General features: G+C 30.5%; 1 protein-coding gene across 1 annotated transcript in view; it reads left to right on the forward strand.

The window, feature by feature from the left end:
- Positions 1-2,028: 2,028 nt before the first annotated feature.
- LOC132715892 (protocadherin Fat 4-like) overlaps positions 2,029-26,213 on the forward strand; it is a 47,963-nt gene continuing 23,778 nt past the window's right edge. The window contains exon 1 of the mRNA XM_060698994.1: positions 2,029-2,104. Coding sequence (XP_060554977.1) covers positions 2,050-2,104 — 55 coding nt within the window. The 5' untranslated portion in view covers positions 2,029-2,049. The remainder of the gene's footprint in view (positions 2,105-26,213) is intronic.

A 26,213-nucleotide genomic window follows, 5' to 3' on the forward strand; every position in this document is an offset into this window, starting at 1 on the left:
AACCAGGCCATTTCTAACTATGAATTTCGACAAACACCACACATAAATACAGCAAATAATAATAATAATAATAATAATAATAATAATAATAATCTTGTCATTTCATTATCAATTCCATTGAACCATTTTTCATGTAAAATTATGTTATTCCAAACCTTGCTATACTTTGTATCAATTTCATTGATCCATTGTTTATGTATTACCAATGTATTTTTTATAAAAAATTTACGAATAATTTTCTGACGCTAGACTCTGTTTCAATCATATTAAAGAATTGTATATATTTCAAAGCATAATAAATCACTATTAATTACTATTATTGTCGTTCTGGGGCTTCTGGTGTTTATTTGAACAGTCATACATATAACAAATCATCAATTAACGTCAAACGTAACCAATAATTTTAAGAGTCCATCAAACTTTGTATTCTCTTCCTGCTTGTGCTTTAAGCTTTCTTGTCCAAGTTGGGAAAGTTATCAACCTTGGTGCATTACCAACTCATTTCTTTGTATCCAGAACCAAAGATATCCTCTATGCTGTCATGATACAGCTCTTATAACGAACGCCTGAGTCGATTTAATAAACTTCTTTATTGACACAAGCTTATGTGGTAAAGACCTGCAAATACAAGTAAATTCTTGATAAAATTATGTTTCACAATAGGTAAAGAAATAATACAATTTGACTTTGAATAAACTGACATTGACATGTACAATTATATTGTAAAAAAGCTTAGCATAATAAGCCATAGGTCTCTAATGGCATGATTATAAACTCCTTTAAAACAAAAGTTAAGTTAAGTTTATCCGAAATGATTATTTCCAATGCTGAAAATTTGGGTGGGTTAACCATGCTCGATTTCTGAGCCCAGTTTTCTTAATTAAACATTCGTTAAGCTTTAAGGTACACATGTATGGGATAAATCTTATAAATATGTCATAAATCAAACCAAACTTACTCCGTGTGGGCAAATTTGGACCACACAAATACAAAATATTCAGGAGCTTGATACAACAAGCAAACGGCACGGCACGACTAACCGGAAACTGCTAGGACCGGAAAGAAATTCCACCAAACGAAATTTGATTAGCGAAAAGAGCCAACGGTAAACGCTACCCAGAGCACAAGAGCAGTTGCAGCACACACTTATATGCATCAATTACCACAACTGCATGCTCAACCGATTTGCAGTTTTCCACAATACATTTGTACTTCAGGCCATGCACAAACTATGTTTTAAAACTAATGTCTTCATTACAATTATTTGATAATCATTGACAGTCGCTTTGCAATATTGTATAAAATGCATTAAAATTACTCGTTTAAAAAGGAAACAAATTAAGTCAACAAAGAAAAACTTTCTGAAAATCTCAGACTCCCTTTTACTGAGACACATAATGCGTGAAACAACTAGTACGCGCACCAGCACTGGTTAAGCGGTATCAAATTCTGAACATTAAAAGCACTAAAGCCAATTACCCTAAGGGCCTGAGCAAATATAAGCATACAAAAAGTAAGTACGGGACATCTTCTTATAGTTGCCACACGATACTTTGCACCTGATTTTATTTAGGGGAGTTTTAGAAATCTACAAAGTAGAGATCTCCCGCCTCCTAAACATTGCAGACTCGGTTGTATTGAGTTTGTTAACAATAAAAGCCTATGCTAGAAATCGGGATCGACTGAAAAGTTCCACCGACTGATGTATTTGTTCCAGCATTTTGATGCATTTTGTTAATAAGCAGTCCACACGGTTTGTTTATCATCCATTCTTCAAGACATTATTTCAATTTAAATGACATTACTACCAAGTGGATAAGCTATTTGACAAGGCAAAGTATCAACTTTTTATGAGTATATGTATCATATTAACTTTACATGTTTTCTCATCAAGTCAGCTTTTTATAAACTGATTAAAAAAATATGTAATTGTTTTAGACATATTTATTCATCGCTTTAAGATGACTAACGATATAACTAAGTACAAAATGATTTCACTTATTGTTCGTTTGTTTTATAAATTCAGTCTTAAGAAAACAGGGGATAAAAATGTTTCTCGTTTTCTTGTTAATTTTCTTCATTGGAAATGGCATCAACCAAACAGGTAAGACATTTAAGATATAATTATTTGCCGTGTTGGTAGCTGTTGACAGATATTTTTTTGCACCGTACTCTATTTAAGTGTTGTTTTATTTTTTTCTCCTATCGGCAAATTTTGGATCTCTTTTTGCTAGACCTTTAATGTCATTTAATATGATAATTTATGTAAGAACCAAAAGTACGATAAATGCATCAAACGTAAAAATATATTTCTTCCAACAGACAAGTTTATATATTTCTTCAGACAGACAAGTTTATATATTTCTTCACACAGACAAGTTTATGTATTTCTTCACACAGACAAGTTTATATATTTCTTCACACAGACAAGAATATATATTTCTTCACACAGGCAAGTTTATATATTTCTTCACACAGGCAAGTTTATATATCTCTTCACACAGGCAAGTATATATATTTCTTTACACAGACAAGAATATATATTTCTTCACACAGACAAGTATATATATTTTTTCACACAGACAAGTTTATATATCTCTTCACACAGACAAGAATATATATTTCTTCACACAGACAAGAATATATATTTCTTTACACAGACAAGAATATATATTTCTTCACACAGACAAGTATATATATTTTTTCACATAGACAAGTTTATATATTTCTTCACACAGACAAGAATATATATTTCTTCACACAGACAAGTTTATGTATTTCTTCACACAGACAAGTTTATATATTTCTTTACACAGACAAGAATATATATTTCTTCACACAGGCAAGTTTATATATTTCTTCACACAGGCAAGTTTATATATCTCTTCACACAGGCAAGTATATATATTTCTTTACACAGACAAGAATATATATTTCTTCACACAGACAAGTATATATATTTTTTCACACAGACAAGTTTATATATTTCTTCACACAGACAAGAATATATATTTCTTCACACAGACAAGTATATATATTTCTTCCCACAGACAAGTATATATATTTCTTCCCACAGACAAGTTTATATATCTCTTTACACAGACAAGTATATATATTTCTTTACACAGGCAAGTTTATATATTTCTTCACACAGACAAGTTTATATATTTCTTCCCACAGACAAGTTTATATATCTCTTCACACAGGCAAGTATATATATTTCTTTACACAGACAAGAATATATATTTCTTCACACAGACAAGTATATATATTTCTTCCCACAGACAAGTATATATATATTTCTTCCCACAGACAAGTTTATATATCTCTTTACACAGACAAGTATATATATTTCTTCACACAGACAAGTATATATATTTCTTTACACAGACAAGTTTATATATCTCTTTACACAGACAAGAATATATATTTCTTCACACAGACAAGTATATATATTTCTTCACACAGGCAAGTTTATATATCTCTTTACACAGACAAGTATATATATTTCTTCCCACAGACAAGTTTATATATCTCTTCACACAGGCAAGTATATATATTTCTTTACACAGACAAGAATATATATTTCTTCACACAGACAAGTATATATATTTCTTCCCACAGACAAGTATATATATTTCTTCCCACAGACAAGTTTATATATCTCTTTACACAGACAAGTATATATATTTCTTCACACAGACAAGTATATATATTTCTTTACACAGACAAGTTTATATATCTCTTTACACAGACAAGAATATATATTTCTTCACACAGACAAGTATATATATTTCTTCACACAGGCAAGTTTATATATCTCTTTACACAGACAAGTATATATATTTCTTCACACAGACAAGTATATATATTTCTTCACACAGACAAGTATATATATTTCTTCACACAGGCAAGTTTATATATCTCTTTACACAGACAAGTATATATATTTCTTCACACAGACAAGTTTATATATTTCTTCACACAGGCAAGTATATATATCTCTTCACACAGACAAGTTTATATATTTCTTTCGATAGACAAATTTATATATTTTTTCAGACAGACAAGGTTATATATCTCTTCAGAGAGACAAGTATATAGATTTCTTCAGACAGACAAGTATATATATTTCTTCACACATACAAGTATATATATTTCTTCATGCAGACAAGTATATATATTTCTTCACACAGACACGTTTATATATTTCGTCACACAGACAAATATATATATATCTTTATACAGACAAGTATATATATTTCTTCACACTGACACGTATATATATTTCTTCACACAGACAAGTTTATATATTTCTTCACACATATAAGTTTATATATATCTTCACACAGACAAGAATATATATATCTTTATACAGACAAGTATATATATTTCTTCACACTGACAAGTATATATTTCTTCACACAGACAAGTATATATTTTTATTTACACAGACAAGTTTATATGTTTCTTCACACAGACAAGTTTATATATTTTTTCCTACAGACAAGTATATATATTTCTTCAGACAGACAAGTTTATATATATCTTCACACAGACACAGTTATATATTTCTTTAGAGAAACAAGTATATATATTTCTTGACACAGATAAGTTTATATATTTCTTTAGACAGACAAGTATGTATATTTCTTCACACAGACAAGTTTATATATTTCTTCCCACAGACGAGTTTATATATTTCTTCACACTGACAAAATTATATATTTCTTCCCACAGACAAGTTTATATATTTCTTCACACTGACAAATATATATATTTCTTCACACAGACAAGTTTATATATTTCTTTAGACAGACAAGTTTATATATTTCTTCACACAGGCAAGTATATATATTTCTTTACACAGACAAGAATATATATTTCTTCACATAGACAAGTTTATATATTTCTTCCCACAGACAAGTTTATATATTTCTTCACACTGACAAATATGTATATTTCTTCACACAGACAAGTTTATATATTTCTTCCCACAGACAAGTTTATATATTTCTTCACACTGACAAATATATATATTTCTTCACACAGACAAGTTTATATATTTCTTTAGACAGACAAGTTTATATATTTCTTCACACAGGCAAGTATATATATTTCTTTACACAGACAAGAATATATATTTCTTCACATAGACAAGTTTATATATTTCTTCCCACAGACAAGTATATATATCTCTTTACACAGACAAGAATATATATTTCTTCACATAGACAAGTTTATATATTTCTTTACACAGACAAGAATATATATTTCTTTACACAGGCAAGTTTATATATTTCTTCACACAGGCAAGTATATATATTTCTTTACACAGACAAGAATATATATTTCTTCACATAGACAAGTTTATATATTTCTTTACACAGACAAGTATATATATTTCTTCACACAGACAAGTATATATATTTTTTCAGACAGACAAGTTTATATATTTCTTTACACAGACAAGAATATATATTTCTTTACACAGGCAAGTTTATATATCTCTTTACACAGACAAGAATATATATTTCTTTACACAGACAAGTATATATATTTCTTTACACAGACAAGAATATATATTTCTTCACATAGACAAGTATATATATTTCTTCACACCGACAAGTTTATATATTTCTTTATACAGACGGTCAATCGGATAATTTCTTCTCGTCCTGGAAAGAGCCTCCAATCAACTCCGGCAAAGGTGAAGGCAATGCTTCAGTTACTGTTCGAGAAAATAACCAAGTTGGAACCAGTACGGGGATAAAGCTCCAAGTTCTTGGCGGAACTGGAAAAATCAGTTACATTCTACAGCAACTTAACCCATTGTATTTTAGGATAGGTGGGGCTAATAAAGACGAAATAACAACCGCAATACCAATCGATTTTGAAATGCTGGACAGAAGAACAGTAACGGTGGTGTACGTATAATTTTGAGCCTTTACATAAAAAAAGTAAATGGTTTTTGCTTAAAAATATCGAAAAGGTATGATAGATGAATTTTGAAAACGGAATCATTCAATAGTAAAGCTGTACATTCTTTTGCTTGTATGTTATAGTGAGTATCACCATGTAGACGTTTTTTTCAGAGCTTTCGATGAAGGTAATCCGCAGAAAACAGGAAGCGCTATCATGACGATTTTCATTGGTGACGTTAACGAACATGTCCCTTCATTTCTAGAAGAAGGGTACGAAGTCACAATATCACCTTTGTTTGATATAGGTAGTTTCTCTGTAACCGTAAATCTTATGTCTGAAATAGAGAAGACTTTTGAAACGAATGTGCGATATTTTTAACTGTATTTATTCGTACGTTTATAGATTACGTTAATAGATATTTCCTTTATTTTGAATATATCTATGCCAAATCCTGATTATTGATATCGAATGAAAATGCATAAATGTAAAACATGACATGAAAAAAATATTTGTTCCAGCACTTTTAGAGAAGTAAAGTTTCAACAACGTGTTTGATTATAGCACTATTCGTATGTGAAATTCAATTCATAGCCAATCTTACTATTTAAACACTTTTTATTGTTCTGTCTCTCTCTGTTTGGAGGTATACCATTCGCCAGGGTTCATGCAACAGATGGAGATGGTTCTCCTCCTAACAACAAGGTGGTACATTCAATTGAAGGTAATACAAACAACAGAGAGTTAACTCAATGTTATAAAGGTAGTCTAACTGTAATGCTTTCACGCCAAATAAAATCTAACATCGGCCAATGTCGTAATAAATCGGTCATTTCCGGAAGGGTATTATTCACGATCTCAAGTATTCAACACTTTTTATTCGTTCATTAACGAATTTAATACATAGCTATAAAGGATGAGTGATTGTAAATAATCTAATTCCAAGATTTTGAAAAAAATAACGTTCCGGAAATAACCATTTTGCTACGATATCGGACGATGATAGAATTGTTTCGGCGGGAAAGCATTACAGGAAGACTATCTTAATAATATGAGTCAAGAAACTAAACAATTATTTATTGGAAACCAGATATTTAGCTTTTTCTTCGTTTATAAACATTATAAATATTTAATCGACATAACGTTTACGGAAACGAAATATCTCAAATTGATGAAAACCATGTTTGGAGAAATGAATCAATCCATTGTCCGATAGAAAGACAAGGACATTTATATTGGATTTACACAATCAATATATATATAACAACTGTTTGTGAATGATATACATTTGAAGATTCGTGATGTTATTTTGATTGTTTTAGTTCTTTGTGACTAGTCTAAAATATTCTTAGTCTGTTAGCAATTTATTATGATTCTTGCGTTTTAAAAAAACCCAAATTTAATTTAATCTTCCCCAAACGAAAACAACAAACAGCAAACAAAAAATTTTAAAAAATATTAAAAAAAAAAATTTAAAAAACCCCAACCCAAAATTAAAAAAAATTATTAAAAAAAGGGGAAAAAAATTTATTGTAATTTAAATTTCATCCTTAAATTTAAATTTTGGGGGAAAAAGGCGGAAAAAACCAAAAAACCCATGCTTTTATAAATCAAACCCCAAAAATTTGGTAACTTGAATGGCCAAAAAGAAATTTAAGGGATACGATATACCCCTAAGTATGAAACTACTTTCTTGGCGTAACGGAGGTACCCCCCTTTTCCCCCGCTGACAAAAAACAACCACAATGCTTTGTAAAAATCTTCGACGGTAAGAATTATCAATATAATTAAACATACTAGTATTCTATCATTCATTACTACGACGGTAAGATTATCAATATAATTAAACATACTAGTATTCTATCATTCATACTACGACGGTAAGATTATCAATATAGTTAAACATACTAGTATTCTATCATTCATACTCCGACGGTAAGATTATCAATATAATCAAACATACTAGTATTCTATCATTCATACTCCGACGGTAAGATTATCAATACAATTAAACATACTAATATTCTATCATTCATACTCCGACGCTAAGATTATCAATACAATTAAACATACTAGTATTCTATCATTCATACTACGACGCTAAGATTATCAATATAATTAAACATACTAGTATTCTATCATTCATACTACGACGCTAAGATTATCAATATAATTAAACATACTAGTATTCTATCATTCATACTCCGACGCTAAGATTATCAATATAATCAAACATACTAGTATTCTATCATTCATACTCCGACGCTAAGATTATCAATATAATCAAACATACTAGTATTCTATCATTCATACTCCGACGCTAAGATTATCAATATAATTAAACATACTAGTATTCTATCATTCATACTCCGACGCTAAGATTATCAATTTAATTAAACATACTAGTATTCTATCATTCATACTACGACGGTAAGATTATCAATATAATTAAACATACAAGTATTCTATCATTCATACTACGACGGTAAGATTATCAATATAATTAAACATACAAGTATTCTATCATTCATACTCCGACGCTAAGATTATCAATATAATTAAACATACTATAGTATTCTATCATTCATACTTATTTACTCCGACGCTAAGATTATCAATATAATTAAACATACTAGTATTCTATCATTCATACTCCGACGCCCAAAAGATTAAAAAAATTTTTAAAATTAAACAAATTACTATTATTCATTCATTTTCAAAAAATTTTTAAACTACGCTAAAAGAATTTAATCAATATTAATTTAAACAATACTGGGTATTTTCTTTTCATTATATTTCCGACCCGTTAAGAATTTTTCAAAATTTATTAATAAAATACAAAAAGTATTTTTTTTATTTTTTAAAACAAACGGCAAAATTTTTCAATAAAATTTAAAAAATTTTACAAAGAAAATTTTACCCCCAAATTAAAAAATTCCCGAGGGCTTAAAAAATTTTTAAATTTTATTAAATCCAAAAACAAAAATTAAGAAATTTTTAATCTTTTTCATTTAAAATTTTTAACCCGGACGCTAAGAGTTATCAATATAATTAAAAACATACTAGTATTCTAAATTCAATTTTTCATACTACGACGGTTAATGATTATCAATATAATTAAACATACTAGTATTCTATCATTCATAACTACGACGGTAAGAATTAATCAATATAATTAAACATACCAGGTATTTCTATCATTCATACTACGGACGGTAAGATTATCAATATAATGTTTAAACATACTAGTAGTATTCTATCATTATCAATATTTAGTTAACATCATACTAGTTACGTTTCTTATCAATTCATTACTACGTACGCATAAGAATTTATCATATAATTAAAACATACTAGAATTATTCTATCATTCATACTACGACGGTTTAAGATTATCAAATATAATTAAAACATACCCTAGTATTCTTCATCATACTCCGACGCTAAGATTATCAATATAATTAAACATACTAGTATTCTATCATTCATACTCCGACGGTAAGATTATCAATATAATTAAACATACTAGTATTCTATCATTCATACTACGACGGTAAGATTATCAATATAATTAAAACATACTAGTATTCTATCATTCATACTACGACGGTAAGATTATCAATATAATTAAACATACTAGTATTCTATCATTCATACTACGACGGTAAGATTATCAATATAATTAAACATACCAGTATTCTATCATTCATACTACGACGGTAAGATTATCAATATAATTAAACATACTAGTATTCTATCATTATCAATATAGTTAAACATACTAGTATTCTATCATTCATACTACGACGCTAAGATTATCAATATAATTAAACATACTAGTATTCTATCATTCATACTACGACGGTAAGATTATCAATATAGTTAAACATACTAGTATTCTATCATTCATACTCCGACGCTAAGATTATCAATATAATCAAACATACTAGCATTCTATCATTCATACTACGACGCTAAGATTATCAATATAATTAAACACATACTAGTATTCTATCATTCATACTACGACGCTAAGATTATCAATATAATTAAACATACTAGTATTCTATCATTCATACTACGACGCTAAGATTATCAATATAATTAAACATACTAGTATTCTATCATTCATACTACGACGCTAAGATTATCAATATAATTAAACATACTAGTATTCTATCATTCATACTACGACGCTAAGATTATCCATATAATTAAACATACTTGTATTCTATCATTCATACTCCGACGCTAAGATTATCAATATAATTAAACATACTAGTATTCTATCATTCATACTACGACGGTAAGATTATCAATATAATTAAACATACTAGTATTCTATCATTCATACTCCGACGCTAAGATTATCAATATAATTAAACATACTAGTATTCTATCATTCATACTCCGACGCTAAGATTATCAATATAATTAAACATACTAGTATTCTATCATTCATACTACGACGCTAAGATTATCAATATAATTAAACATACTAGTATTCTATCATTCATACTACGACGGTAAGATTATCAATATAATTAAACATACTAGTATTCTATCATTCATACTCCGACGCTAAGATTATCAATATAATTAAACATACTAGTATTCTATCATTCATACTCCGACGGTAAAATTATCAATATAATTAAACATACTAGTATTCTATCATTCATACTCCGACGCTAAGATTATCAATATAAATAAAGGCACTCTAAAGCATTTTTATATTGTTTTATATAAAAATTTGATGCTTAAATGAAGAGTTATCAAAATTGTAAGTTTCAAAATTATTATTTTTAAAGATATTACCTAATTTAACATTTCATGTAAATAAAAGGAAGGTAATAAGAAATTAATTTTGATATAAAATGAATGCATTATGTTTAATGTTATACATATATAAATTAAATTATAAACGTTTGTTAACATATTCTTGGATATTTGGATATTGTTTTAGAAGAATAATTACATGCATATATATAAAACCTTCGCATATCTGTATGTTACATCCTTAATAACAACGTACAGGATCTTTAAACATGCACAATCATGCATAAAGACAGATTTGAACAGACATGATGTTTAAATGTGAGCTACATTTCATCGACAATTTTATAAAATATTTATTTTCATTTCAAATTTATTTGATGTTGTAAAAAACCTAAATTCGAGGTCGTACGTAATGCATAGGGTAAGTAATATATAAAATGTTCTAAGAAAATCAATTAGGCATAATTTAATTGAGGTTTTCTCAGAATTTATATAATGTTATCATTCGTTTTAAGTCGAAACGTTTTCGTCATGGAAAGAGCCACCAGTTAACCGCGGTTATAGGGTCCGGTACTGCTTCATTGAAAGTAAAAGAAAATTCAGAAAAGGGAACCATCACAAATATAAAATTACGAATCCTGGTGGCAACGGAAACATCACCTATAAAATAAAGAGTGCTCATCAAACGTTTTCGATTGGAGGGCCAAACGGTAATGCGCTTATTGTTGAGGAACCAATAGATTTTGAAGTCGTTTCCAACATTTCTATTTTAGTCGAGTAAGTCACCTAATGTTATAAAATTCATGTGAATAAGAAAAGTACTGTATCAAATGTAAACATAATAATATAATGTCAGTAACGTATCTAAAGAAACTTCAGTATTATAAGTTACGAATTATAACAATATGAATGTCGATATTATTTATAATTGTAAACTCAAATACAGATATTTAGTAATATGTACACCGGTTCACCGGTATTTTTGTCTTGTCATATGTGACGCGCTCAGCGATTTTAACCAATTGAGATTGAGCATACTGGCATTCTTCGAGGCGTGCAAAATTTAATCCCATTTACTTTTTTTCATAGAGCTAAAGACAGTAATATTACGCCAAAAATTGGAAGAGTGAATATGACAATTTTTATTGAAGATATCAACGATAATGCACCCGTCTTCGAAAAATCTAATTACAAAGCGGTCGTTTTCGACTCCAGCCCAGTAGGTGGGTTAAATGCCTTTATTGACAGTATTTTGCACATTGTTACATAGACAAATCATTGAGTTATGGATAGGTAACTTACAAAAGTAAATATATCAAAACATCTACCTATCAATATATGTATAAATTGAAGTTAAATCCATATGTGTGTATATATTAAAGTATATATTCTAGAGGTGTATCCATGTATGTGTATGTGTTAGAATTATATCTATAAGTGTGTAAAATATAAGCGTTATATCAGTATATGTGTTTATTCTTGAGAGTATACTTTTTGCTTTATCTTTACAGGATTCACATTTGCAACTGTTAAAGCAACAGACAGCGATGGCACATTTCCGAACAATGAAGTTGTATATACATTTACTGGTAATAACTATCACTTTCATATCATTTTTACTACTGTTACAATAGTAAAACCAAAGTGAAAGGTTATAAAAGTTATAAACAATTTTTGCCACTTTGATGAACCTTTGACAAACCAGTGAAACTGTTATTAGGATATATGCCAAAAGTCCGTTTAAGACATAAATTGAACAATACTGTTGCTATTCTGTTGCACGATGTAGTTTCCTCTAGGTTAAAAACAAAACAAAATATCCAACTAACTTACGAGGTATTCCCGACTAACTTTTTAACTTAATTGTTGAAATACGCATTTAATTTCATGATTGCATAATCTCGGGTCTTGCAAACAGAAAGAGTATGAATATTTCTGACACTACATTCCTGGTAACACTAATACCTTTAACTTGATAAATGCAATCTTCAAATAGAATTGGCCTGATTTGCCCGACTTTTGTAGAAAAAAAAGAAAAATTTCGATTACGTGTCAAATGTTTTTGGACATAACGAGCATTTTCATTTTTCTATTACTTTTGTAGATGGAAAAATTCATGACGAATTCACTATTGATTCATCAACTGAAGTACTATCTCCGGCCAAATGCTTAAAGAACGTTTTCAATATATTATTGTTTAGTTTCTTGACTCATGGTATTAAGGAAGTCTTATTGTAATGCTTTCCCGCCAAATAAAATCTAACATCGACCAATATCGTTATTAATCGGTAATTTCCGGAAGGTTATTTTTCACGAGCTTTTCGGTATTCAATAATATTTATTCGTTCATAACCGGAATTTAATACATAGCGATAAAGGATAAGTGATTGTAAATCATCTAATGTCCAAGATTTTGAAAAAAATAACGTTCTGGAAATAACCGATTTGTTACGATATTGGCTGATGTTAGAATATTTGACGAGAAAACATTAAAGGAAGACAACCTTTATACTATATATCAAGAAACTAAACAATACTATATTTGAAACCAGATTTTTCGCTTTTTCTTCGGTTTACAAACATTATAAATATCAATTTGAGATAACCCTTTCGGAAACGAAATGTATCAAATTAATGAAAATCATGTTTAGAGAAATGAATCAATCCAATGTCCGATACGAAAGACGAGAAAATTTATATCGTATTTTAAATCAATATACAGTCGACATTGTATTAAGAGACCACTCAAGTGACTGCCAAAAAGTAGTCTTTTAATAAAGTGGCCTCTCAAAAGAATTCTGGAAAATTCGAATCTTTTTATAGTACAAGTCATAGATATAATAACATCTTTTTGTAAAAACACAAACTGTACAATATTATGTATGTATTACAGTTTCATAATTTCATTTATGCCTTGTTTTAAAAAAGTCATCAATATGTGTTTGTTTTTGTTTTTTAGTAGAAATTTTGTACAAATGTGGTCTACACTCAAATTACTATCAACAGGTCATTTTGACCATGAAACACAGCATATTGTCTTATATTAATAATATGTTCATACACATATCCTGCTGAACATACTTTCGAATCATCTCAAGATAATTTTTCAGCAATGAATTTTAAACTTCTTGATATTTTCAGCAATTAGTTTTCACACTAGCCCGATTTCAAATTCAATAAGGTTTTTAGAGATCTAGATTTTTTTTCTCTTTTTTTTTGTCGAAGGGTCATATTTAATGGGGTACTACATGTATTTTATAAAGCATCAGATGAGCACCTACACCATCAGCAATGAAAGGCTCGGTTCCGTAATGTTTAGTCTACTATGTTTCACGGTTTTATTTTGACTACAAACGATGACATTTGCAATTAACTCAGACTCAATTCAATGCACGATTTCCTCATTCAATTTATTCGGTCTTATAAGTTGTTTGTCATTTTTTCGCTCGTTCCAACGTCATTTTCGATTTGATGTTCTGGAAGGGAGGTCACTCTAAGCACATGACAAAACTGTGCAAATGCGGTGTTATGATACGTTATTGCTCTGACAAAATGTGTCGCAATATATATTACGATCGGAAAACTTTCTATCTTTCCGATTTTGAAACGATTGCAATTGTTATTCAATTCGTTTTTAAACGACAATTATTTGTGAGGTCGTTTAATAGACACTTTAAGACCAATGACCATGAAAAATATTTGTTTGTTTGCTTGTACACATAAACATACTCGCTGATTACACAGGTGAGAATCCGTAGGGACGATTGTTTGTCACGGCTGTTTAATAGATACCTCAACACTTAATTTTGTACATTTGGGCCGACATTTAGTGGCTGCTGGCAGCGATATAATATCGTCGTTTAATGGAATTAACTTATATAGTAAAAAACATAGGGAGGGATTTTATGCGGCCGCTTAATCAAAAAGTCGCTTCATAAAGGTGGACGCATGTACGATGCCGACTGTATATATATAACAACTGTTCGTGAATGATATACATTTAAAGATTTGTGATGTTATTTGATTGTTTAGTTTTTGTGACAGTCTATAAATATTTTAGTGTAACTTTTATGATGATATACAATTATGATCGTTCTCAAACGAAAACAACAGCAACGACAAAACTACTACTACTACTTCTACTACTACTACTACGACTACGACTACGACGACGACGACGACTACGACGACGACGACGACGACGACGACTACGACGACTACGACTACGACGACGACTACGACTACGACTACGACTACGACGACGACGACGACTACGACTTCGACTACTAATACTACTTCTACTACCAGTGCTACTACTATCATTTCTACGGCTACGGCTGCGGCTGCGACTGCAACTGCTACTTTTACCGCTACCGTTACCGTTACCGATACCACGACCACGACCACTACCACTAACACTACGACCACGACAACTACCACTACCACTACCGCTACGACTACGACGACTACGATTACTACTACGACGACGATTACGACTACGACGACGATGACGACGACTACGACTACTACTACTACTACTTCTACTACTACTTTTACAACAACTACTACTAATACTACTTATAATAACAATGATAATAATTGTTTAAACAATTATAATTATAATGACAAAAACTATTAAAAAGGGGAAATGAAAATCAAAACAAACAAATAATAAATATAAAATAATGCATGACATTTTTGTAGTGTAAACTCATTATTCACTTACTTTCTTGGTAGACGGAAACACAAACGATTCTTTTATGATCGACTCAAAAACTGGTAACATTGCAATGGCGAAGCAACTTGATGGATACAATATCACCCCGCAGTATGAACTAATAGTTATTGGTGTTGACGGAGGTTCAGACCCTTCTCCGCTGACAGGAACAACCACAATACTTGTAAAAATCGTCGACGGTAAGATGATTAATATAATTAAACATACTAGTATTCATTCATACACCGACGGAAAGATTTCATACTCTGACGATATGATTATCAATATAATTATTCATACTATTACGGTAAGATTATCAATGTAACTAGTCATACTCCGACTGTTAGAATACCTATATTATTAAACATATTATAATTCATACACCGACAGTAAGATTATCAATATAATCATTCATACACTCTGACGGTAAGATAATGAATATAACTATTCGTACTCCGACTGTAAGAATATCTATAACATTAAACATATTCTAATTCATACTCCGACGGTAAGATAATCAATATAGTTAATTATACCCCGAGGGTAAGAGTGTTTATATAATGAAACATATTCAATTGTTCATACAGATAAAAAAAGAAAAGCATTAGAATAGACGTGAATTTGGTTTAAACATATTTTTTTTCAGCTCGATTGCGAAACAAGTTCTTGCAACTAATACATTAATGACTAGACGTGAATTTAGATTCGTTTGTTTAATTATCAGCCGAACTTTAACGACAACCTTACATAATATTTATTTGCATTTCAAATATCTTTAATAATCCCCAAAAAGGAGGTTGAACGTAATGAAAAGGGTCCCGAAACACTCCAAATATTCTTAAGAACAAAAACTATGCATGCTTTAATTGCGGTTTGCTCAGAAGATACATTATGCAACTCTTCGCTTTAAGTCGAAACGTTTTTGTCATGGAAACAGCCATCAGTTAACAGTGGAATAGGGACTGGTACCGCTTTATTGAAAGTAAAAGAAAATTCAGAAAAGGGAACCATCACAAATATAAAATTACGAGTCCTTGGTTGCAACGGAAACATCACCTATAAAATAAAGAGTGCTCATCAAACGTTTGCGATTGGAGGGCCAAACGGTAATGCGCTTATTGTTGAGGAACCAATAGATTTGAAGTCGTTTCCAACATTTCTAGTTGAGTTGAGTAAGTCACTTAATTTATGAAGTGTATGTGAAGAACAAAAGTTTTGTAGTAAATGTATCATAATAATATAACGTCTGTACTATTGTATTCAAAGAAACTTCGGTACATTAAGTAAAGAATCTTTACAATATGACTGTCGATATTATTTATAATTGTGAGGTAAATAGTGATAACTCAAATAAAGATATTTAGTAATATGTGCACAGGTGCAACGGTATTCTGTACTTGCCATATGTGACGCGCTCAGCGAGTTTTAACCCAATTGAGTTTCATTATCTAATGCTGAGCATACTGACATACTTCGAGGCGTGCAAAATTTAATCACACGTACCTTTTCTTTATAGAGCTAAAGACAGTAGTATTACGACAAAATTGGAAGAGTCAATATGACAATTTTGATTAACGATGTCAACAATTATGCACCCGTCTTCGAAAAATCTAAATACAAAGCGGTCGTTTCCGACTCCAGCCTAAAAATTGAGTTGAATACCTTCAATGACAGTATTTTGCACAGTGTTACATAGACAAATCATGGAGGTATGGAAAGGTAACTTAAAAAAGTAAAAATACATTAAATAATCTACCTATCTATGTATTGAAGTTATTTATATGTGTGTATATATTAAAGTATATATTGACTTCAAACCTCTTGTCCCTCACCGCTGTGGGTTCGAATCCCGAAAGGGACTCTGGATTCTTTCATGTGAGGAAGCTATCCAGCTAGCTTACGGAACGTCGGTGGTTCTACTCAGGTGCCCGTTCGTGCCTGAAAAAATGCACGGAGGGGCACCTGAGGTCTTCCTCCACCAGTAAGGCTGGAACGTCGCCAAATGACCTATACTGTGTCGATGTGACGTAAAACCCAACTAAAAAAAAAGTATATATTTTTGAGATATATCCATGTACGTGTTAGTATTATATTCATGTGTGTGTATATTATAAGAGTTATATCAGTATATGTGTGTATTCTTCAGAGCATACCATTTGCTCTATTTTACAGGATTCACATTTTCAATTGTTAAAGCATCAGACAGCGACGGCACATCCCCGAACAATGAAGTAATATATACATTGACAGATAATAACTGCCACTTTGATATAATTTATACTACAATAGTTAAACCAAAATGGAAGTTAGAAAGCTTACAAACAATTCTTGCCACTTTGATGAACCTTTGGCAAACCAGTAAAACTGTCATAAGAAAACTTATATATGCCTCAAGGAAACTTAAATATGATTCAAGAAACTAAAATATGCGAAACTTAAAAATTAGTCAAGGAAACCTACAAAGAGCTTTATTTCTCGTACAAATCAACCGCCCCTCCCCCGACATAAATTGGACAATACTGTTGCTATTTTGTTGCACGATGTAAATTCCTCTAGGTAAAAACAAAACATCCAACTTACTAACGAGGTATACTCGACTTATTTTTTAACCTAATTGTTGAAATACGCATTCAATTTCATGATTGCGTTATCTCGGAAACAGCAACAGCATTAACATTTCAGACACTACATTCCTGGTAACACTAATGCCTTTAACTTGATGAATACAATCTTCAAATAGAATTGCCTGATTTGCCCGACTTTTGTAGAAAGAACAAAATACGAGTCGAATGTTTTGGGACATAACGAGCATTTTCATTTTTCTGTTAATTTTGTAGATGAAAACACTCATGGCAAATTCACTATTTATACATCAACTAGACTATTATCGCTGGCCAAACACTTAAAAGAGACACGATTATCATCAAATGAACTTATGGTCATGACTACTGATGGTGGAGTTCACCCCGGTCCATTGACAGGTTCAACAATAGTTTCAATCTCTGTTGATAAAGTCCCTACCACGTTGACAAGTGCTGGCACCTGAAGAACTACACAGTAAAACACGCCAATGCCAGGAGGAACAAGCATACTAGCACCGTGCTTGTTTACTGTTCTCTATTGATTTTTATTAGTGGGATGGGTTTCCAGATTTGCAACTGGCCTTGAATGGATTGTTGTTTTCCACTATAAGAAAGTATACTGTGACAGGTGTTAATCAAAGGACGCCTAATTCTGTAAACGTTCTAAAATGGTATCAGTAGATAATGTGATAAATTTGGGAATGTCACTGGAGAGCTTAGTTTGCTAAATTGCACTGTAATGATGGTTATTTTTAAATTAATCCTAAAAGATAATTTATTTGACAATAAATTTTGACTGGCTTTTTATTGTATTTGCGCGTTTATTTCAGTTTTTATTTTCTATGTTACTCTTTGAAAAGTATTGAAGATTTTAAGTTATCCCACCATTCTGTTGTTATGTTATTTTTACTATGCATGGAGTTTGTACAGCTTATTTTATGAATACCAGTTAAATGGGATGAATTTAATTAAAATGTTTATGAGCCGGAAACTAAACATGAATAATGTGCAGCAAATGCAGATATTTGTTTCAAGAATATAAAATTCTACAACGATTAAGCATCTCTTTCGATTGAAGTATTTTGTTTTTAAATTCAAAACCTCTGCGGTTTTGTGCTTTGAAGATCCTCCGTGAATTTTGAATAATACATCATGAGACCCGAAATTATAAACATCAGCTTAAAATAAAACTCATAAATACAAAGGAAAACAATCTTTCACCAAAAGACCCTCTGCAAAATTGAAATAAAAAACATGCAATTATCATAGTATTACAATCAATCCATAAGTCCCCAACCAGTTAGAACCCAGCAACATTCTTGAAGGACCATTGGCAATTATTTATGCCATTGATTGAATGAATGAATGAATGAATGACATTAATGAACTTAAATCTTTTGAGTTCTTAGTTTGTCTGTATCATAGTCATGTAAAATGTGTGTCTCTGCCTAGTAAGGAAATTATGTTATACAACAGATAATCAAAAGGTTCAATTTTCTCAGGTTGAATTAGTATAACTAATGTTTTAACTTTTCTCTATTAAATGTAAATTTGTTAGGAAAAAGATCTTTAAAAGTGATTTCTGGAAACAGTTGTTATGAACAGACAGACAGACGGACCGAAGGACAATCTAAATGTAATTTTATAAACACCCCTGTTACCAAACTATAATGTTTTTTTAACACAAAATTATTGAAGAGAAGATGACTCTTGAAGTAAAGATGCTAGACTTATTAACATTGTCATACATGATGTGAGTGTAACAAAGAACAAGTATTTTAAGTTAAAGATACCATTTACAGTAACCAAGAAGAAAAGTGAAAAAAACAAAAATTATTTTGAATTTGAAGTAAATCCATGAAAAAATAAGAAAGTTCAAGAATGAATAAGAAAAAATCAAAGTTTTAGGAGGAGATAATTCTGGAAATATGGATTCTAGATTTATAAACCTTGTCATATTATTATGATGTGGGAGTTTGAAGTAAATCATATAAGGAATGAAGAAGTTGGAGTAAAAAATACCAATTTCTCGGAAAAAAGTTCAACGGGGACATAATTCTAGAAATAGTCTTGCTAGAGTATTGAACATTCTAACAAATGATTTGAGTGATAATAAGAAACATATATGTGAAGATTGAAGTAGATACATTAAGAAATAAAGAAGATGTTAGAAAAACAACATTTTTTTCATGAAAATTCTATGTTCAAGGGAGGTAATTCTGATAATTTTTGTGCTAGAGTTGTAAACCTTGTCAAATATAATGTGATTGATGACCAGAAACTTATATTTGAAGTTTGAAGTAAGTACGTTCCTTATAAAATAAAGAACTTATACTGGAAAAGCGTAAAAACTAGAATCAGATATCTTGACGAGGTTGGCGACGTTTGGTAAGTATGACAGCTCTCAATATACTCCCTATAGTCAAGATTAAAATGATGTGTATAATCTCCATACTGCCATCTACCCATATTTCAAGTTTCATAAATTGATATTTTCAGTATTTTTTGCATTATCACTAAATCCGGTTTATGTGTAAAATATGCCATATTTTCAGTCTATTTGTTGTCATAGCAACTAAAACGGGCGGATGGAGGGTAAACCTAAAATCCCCTCCGGTTAAACCGGTAGGGAACTAAAAAGAAATAGAAAAGACATAGATTACTCTCCATGGACTAGAAAAGGTCATAAATGATCATTTGCGATTAACAAAAACACATCGGAAGTCCTGTTAATCACATATTCAAGTTCTTTTATTTTTTGCTAAACTTGTTCAACCATTTGTTTAATGAATGTGTTTCAACTTGAAATCTATACGCGCCTTAAACGTTTGAATTCTAAGGCTTTGATTTCCATCATGTTTGAATGAAGTAATAATGATGATGATTTGATACTATAACAATTGAAACCAAACTCATTTCTATTTAAATCAAAGCACAACGGCACATTAGCACATGCTGATAATATGTAAATACTGCAAGTAAAATAGCGTGTTTGCACCACTTTAGACTATTGGCTAGTTGATTTGTTGATGACACATAGATAAAAAAAATTCCATTATATATTTTATATCTTTTTATTATTATTATTATTTTAGTTACTTACTTTAAATAGTTACTAAAATAAATTGTTGAAATGTTTTTTCATATAAGTTTAAAGCTTTCTACTCAATTCTAAATGCAATTGATGTATGAAAATATTGTTTGTAAATATAGAAGAAGAAACAAATATTTTTTAAACCAACCTTTTTTTCTATTTTTTTTTTTTCACAATACAAAATATGAATGCGTATATATTCATACAATTATACATTTAAAGAGGAATACAACATTTCTTTTAAGATTCTACAAAGAATAAAAAGAAAGTATTTCAATAGTATCTTACCAATATTGTAAAACGTTATTCATGCCAAACCTAATTTTAATATAACTTTAGAAAAAAGATTCAATTGACAACCTTAAACACGTTAAAAAAGGACCACAACGGCCAAATTTTCATAGCATCTGCTCTTGGAATATTATGCTATAGCAAAACAAAGAAAGTGATTTTGTGTACATTTTACACTGCAATAAGACTTAAGTTGACGCTCCTATAGACAGTTGTTTACATTTATAAAAATGACGTAATACGTGTAACAAGGTTAGCTTTTAAAAAAGCTAGTAGCGACTCGCTTCGTAATTTTTTTCAAGGGGTGTGTTTAAATGTAAAAATGACAGTTCTGTTAGCTGAAGAGACTTCAGCGAACATCAAAATAAAAGTGAAGTCAACACTGGCCCGGTGCCCGATGGCCAGTGTATATAAGTTCAGGCCAGTGTAAATTTAAGAAAATTTTGTTAATTATTTAGTAGAATAAATTCAAAACTGGAATTCGGGCCAGTAAATTCAAAATCTTAAACTCATTGACTGAAAGTGACATATAAAGTTCTCTCAGTTTAACCAAGATGAGTATGAGTATATATGAAGGTGCATGTAAACAGATAGAATGAAGAACCTATGTCTATGCACATTTACTATATGGCCTGTTGACCTTGACCACAAAATGTTAGATAGGTAGATTTCATAAAGATGTCTCTTTATACAAAATTAAGTTGTAATACATATATGTTATTTAGTATTGGAATGAGAGGCACAAGTCCTAAAGTAAACACAAGTTGTCAATCAATTCAGCCAGAAAAGCCGGAATCCTATTAAAAATATAGGGATCCCGGAAATTGACCAGTCTAAGAAGATGTTTTTCAGATAAGCCGGGATCCTATTAAAACATAGGCCTATAGGGATCCCGGGAATTGACCAGTTCAAGAATATTGTTTTCAGAAAAGCCGGGATCGTATTAAAATGTAAATAGATCTCACGGATTGGCCAGTTCAAGTATATAGTTTTCAGAAAAGCTGGGATCGTTTTAAAACATATAGGGATCCCGGGATTTGGCCAATTCAAGAAAATAGTCTTTGATTTTTCCAATTAATTAGGCATATAATTATAAGTATTGTGATTTCCGCATTTTAAGTTTGTTAATAAATAGCTCTAAATATATCTATATTCTAAGTTAAATTAATTTAACGTTCATTATATACAATAAAAAAATTAACGTTTAATGGCCTTTCATTACGACAACAATCAACACAAATATAGTTCATTAGGTTTTTCCTCCATATCTTATACGATCCCGGATCCCGGGCGTCCCGGATCCCGGCTAGTAAATACATACACTAAATACCAGAAAGGATAAAATGACCGGAAAAAAAAAAAAAATGCACAGAACCAGATGTACACTTATGTTAATTAACCAAACGAAAAACTTACTACAGAGAAAACAGGTGAAATCGCTAAATCAGAAGTCAGTGTAAATATGATTTATCGAAAAGAATTCATAAAGACAAACATTTTAATCATCATTATATCTTTGCGCTCAAAACAATACTTGCTGATTTTTAAAAATGGCGTGAAAATTGAAGGTTTTTTGACGCTATGTAAGATTAAATTTGATTGGCTAAATAATTTTGGATCCTAGCCCTGATAGATAAATTTTGTAGAAAGCTGGAAGCCAAGCTTCGATTAAATTTTTGGATGGCTTCGGAGTTTTAGGTTGTTTCTCAGTAAAATCCTACCGTAATACCGGCTCGCCGTGGCGAGCCGGCAAAAGTGTTATTACCACTTAACTCTTTCAAATGAAGTTAAGTAAATGAATAATCTAATACTTGTGTTTGTATTGGAGTTTATTTATTTTGAGGATAGAGCATGATACCGATACAGAAAGATATCCAAATTGCAGAAGATTTTCATGGTTTTAACTACCCATAAACGCGACAAAGATTTACTTTCTCATCTGAAAGACTGTTTTAGTAATTTTAGTTAGGCAACTTGGCGATCGAGACCTCAATGACAAAATCACAAGTCTCACTCCCACGTGATTAAGCAATGCGGACTGACTGTATCTTCAGCGACTTTGTGTCCAATTTATGACATGAAAATTGTTCCAGTAATCAATAGAGCGTTGTTAGGGTAATGTTTTTTACAAGTTAATGTTTTATTTCTACAGAAACATCAGTGACGACAACAATGTCAGCCGAAATTGTTACACAACAAGAAACATATGTGCAACGTGATGATAAAGCTTATATATTTACCATTGGTTATTTCTCTGGATTCGGATCGTGTGCTGCCATAGTGTCAGTTGCTGCATTGTTTAAGCTAATAAGACGAAGGTGAATTTATTCACTTATTTCATACTTTACAAGATTTGCATGTGTTCTTTATGTAAAACAAATTCTCTTTATAGGTGAATTTCAATAATAATGAAAATAAGCATGATGTTTTTGTCGCTATTTAATTATGATTTAATTGTTATGTTTGTACTATTAAGTTCATTATGTCGGTTGTTACTTGTTTGCATGTTTACGTATTACTTAAAATACACTTAATATGTAATAATGTATAATAATGTCATGAATTTTATTATTTAATTCAGGTATCTGGCAAGACAAACGCTCAAAGATAGCACAACTGACGTTGAGATTCCAACATATTACACCAATAGAATTGATTTCGTAGCTGTAAATGCTGATTCAGCGGATTTGACTAATAGTTACGAAAGTTTGAAGTAATAGCAGGATCCCGGATAATGTAAACAATGGTAATTGATATAAAAAATGGTCTGTTTTTAAGTCTTGATAGATCCAGCATTATGTAAGTTTAAGTACTTGATTTTATTTTCGTTGTTCATAATTTTTATCTAATTATTTATTTATTTATTTGTTTTTTTTTTTCAGATCTCTGAACCACATTGTCATAGATGTGTTTAAGTGATTTACCAGTGAAAACAACAAAAAGAATTATAAGATCTCACATTCCGTAAACATTTTATGGTGGTGATAAAAGCTTTATATTCTTAATCTCTTGCACTTACGACAGCGAGGTAGAGTATTGCCCCTTTGTTCTTAACACTATAAGCATTTAATGCCCATTTTTGCTTATTCACACGTTGGTTTTTCCTTCATGTTTTATACTTACTGTTAAAGATAACTATGCTCATCGTCGGGTAAAATACTTTTATTTCAGAAAATTGAAATCTATTATCTTCCTGAATATGTCTTATTTGAATAAGTTAACGTATAAACTATGTTTGTATCTGAATGTCCTATTTCTGTCAGATGTGCAAACGGAATTATAATTTTGTAAGCATGAAAAAAATAGTAACACAATAAAACAGTAAATGTCATAATAACAATATTGGACTGTTTATTTATGGTATAACGGCATCTATTTCTGGTTGTTTTCTTTTTTGCAACGGACGCGCCCTTAGACGCGTTCAGAGTTAAGTCATCTACACATGGGATTTCGACGGCTACAATCGAGCAAGTGTCCTCAACCGAATAAGAGCCCAAAAGAAATACTACATGAATTTGATCCTATGAAACTCCCATACTCTGTCGGGATATCATAAAAGCGTCCGTATTTTGATTTTTTTTCATTTCAAATTAAGTTATCCAAGTTAAAATATGAACGTATATGATTAATAAAAACGATGTAGTATTATTGCGCAATATGCACATTAAATTCAAAGACGATTTACAGCTCTCGAAAAAAAGGACAGCAAATCATGCTATAATTAAGGTGTTAGCTCAATAGTTCCAAGAAATTATTAGTAGAAAAAAATATATCTCCATAAAACAAAACATTATTATCAACATATCAAAGTTTTTCGTGACTCAGAAATTCTAGAATACCTCACGCATTTACAAAAGAAGAACTATTTTTATGACGTCATACCGCGTGTTGAGCTGAACACATCGAGGACGTTGGGTGCGAGCAGTGGTCAATAAATTAGACTACAAGGGTAAGTATCATAAATATTCAATTTTGAAAATGCATTAACACGAGAGTTCTTCAACACTTTACCACCCTGTAGTTTTTCATGGTAATCTTTATTGAAAGAAGTTATATGGTAATCTTTATTGAAAGAAGTTATTATATCAGTTAGATCTACTTCCGATTCTTGTGTTTTGTTAACATAATTTTCTAGGTCACGATATGAACTTGCGAACGTGATTTGTGATAGATTATAATGAAATAATAGCATAATAAGTATTCATTATTGTTAATGCAGGATTCTAGGAAGTTATGATATGTTTGTTAACTTTTTAGCTTTTTTTCAGGCAACATTTTGCCAAATTCTAAAACTTGTCTCCGTTTAAATTAAGGCCAAAGCTAGATAAGGTCATGACACCTGCATTTTTCATCATGAATATTTCAGTTACTTGTCACTTAGCATAATTCAAATAAATGGAATTTTTGACATTTACATAAAAATCTGTTACTCTTGCAAACAGAGAGAAATCCAGGATATATTTCATATCCATTATCTTGAACCAGAATGTAGGTGAGGCCAACATTTAAGAGAAATCAGGATGCATTTTATTTTGATAACCTTGAATCATGTTGTTAAAAATATTGACCATGTGTATGATAGGGAGGCAGATACTGTATGTTTTCATTTTTATACCATTTTATAAGAAGTTTTGCATTTTCCTTTGAACCAACAAATTCATTATGATTTCATAAACAAACATGTGACACAGTGTTGAAAATGCAATTTAATGTACAGATTTTGGAAGAAATATACAAACTGAAAGTAACATAAATTTATTAATTAGAAGAATATATACTTTGACTGATTGACCAGACAGAAAGGCATGCGGTAACAGGATTGCTTAAT

Source organism: Ruditapes philippinarum, unplaced genomic scaffold (assembly GCF_026571515.1).
Source record: "Ruditapes philippinarum isolate M1 unplaced genomic scaffold, ASM2657151v2 ctg5919_1_1_1_1, whole genome shotgun sequence".
NCBI lineage: Eukaryota > Metazoa > Mollusca > Bivalvia > Venerida > Veneridae > Ruditapes > Ruditapes philippinarum.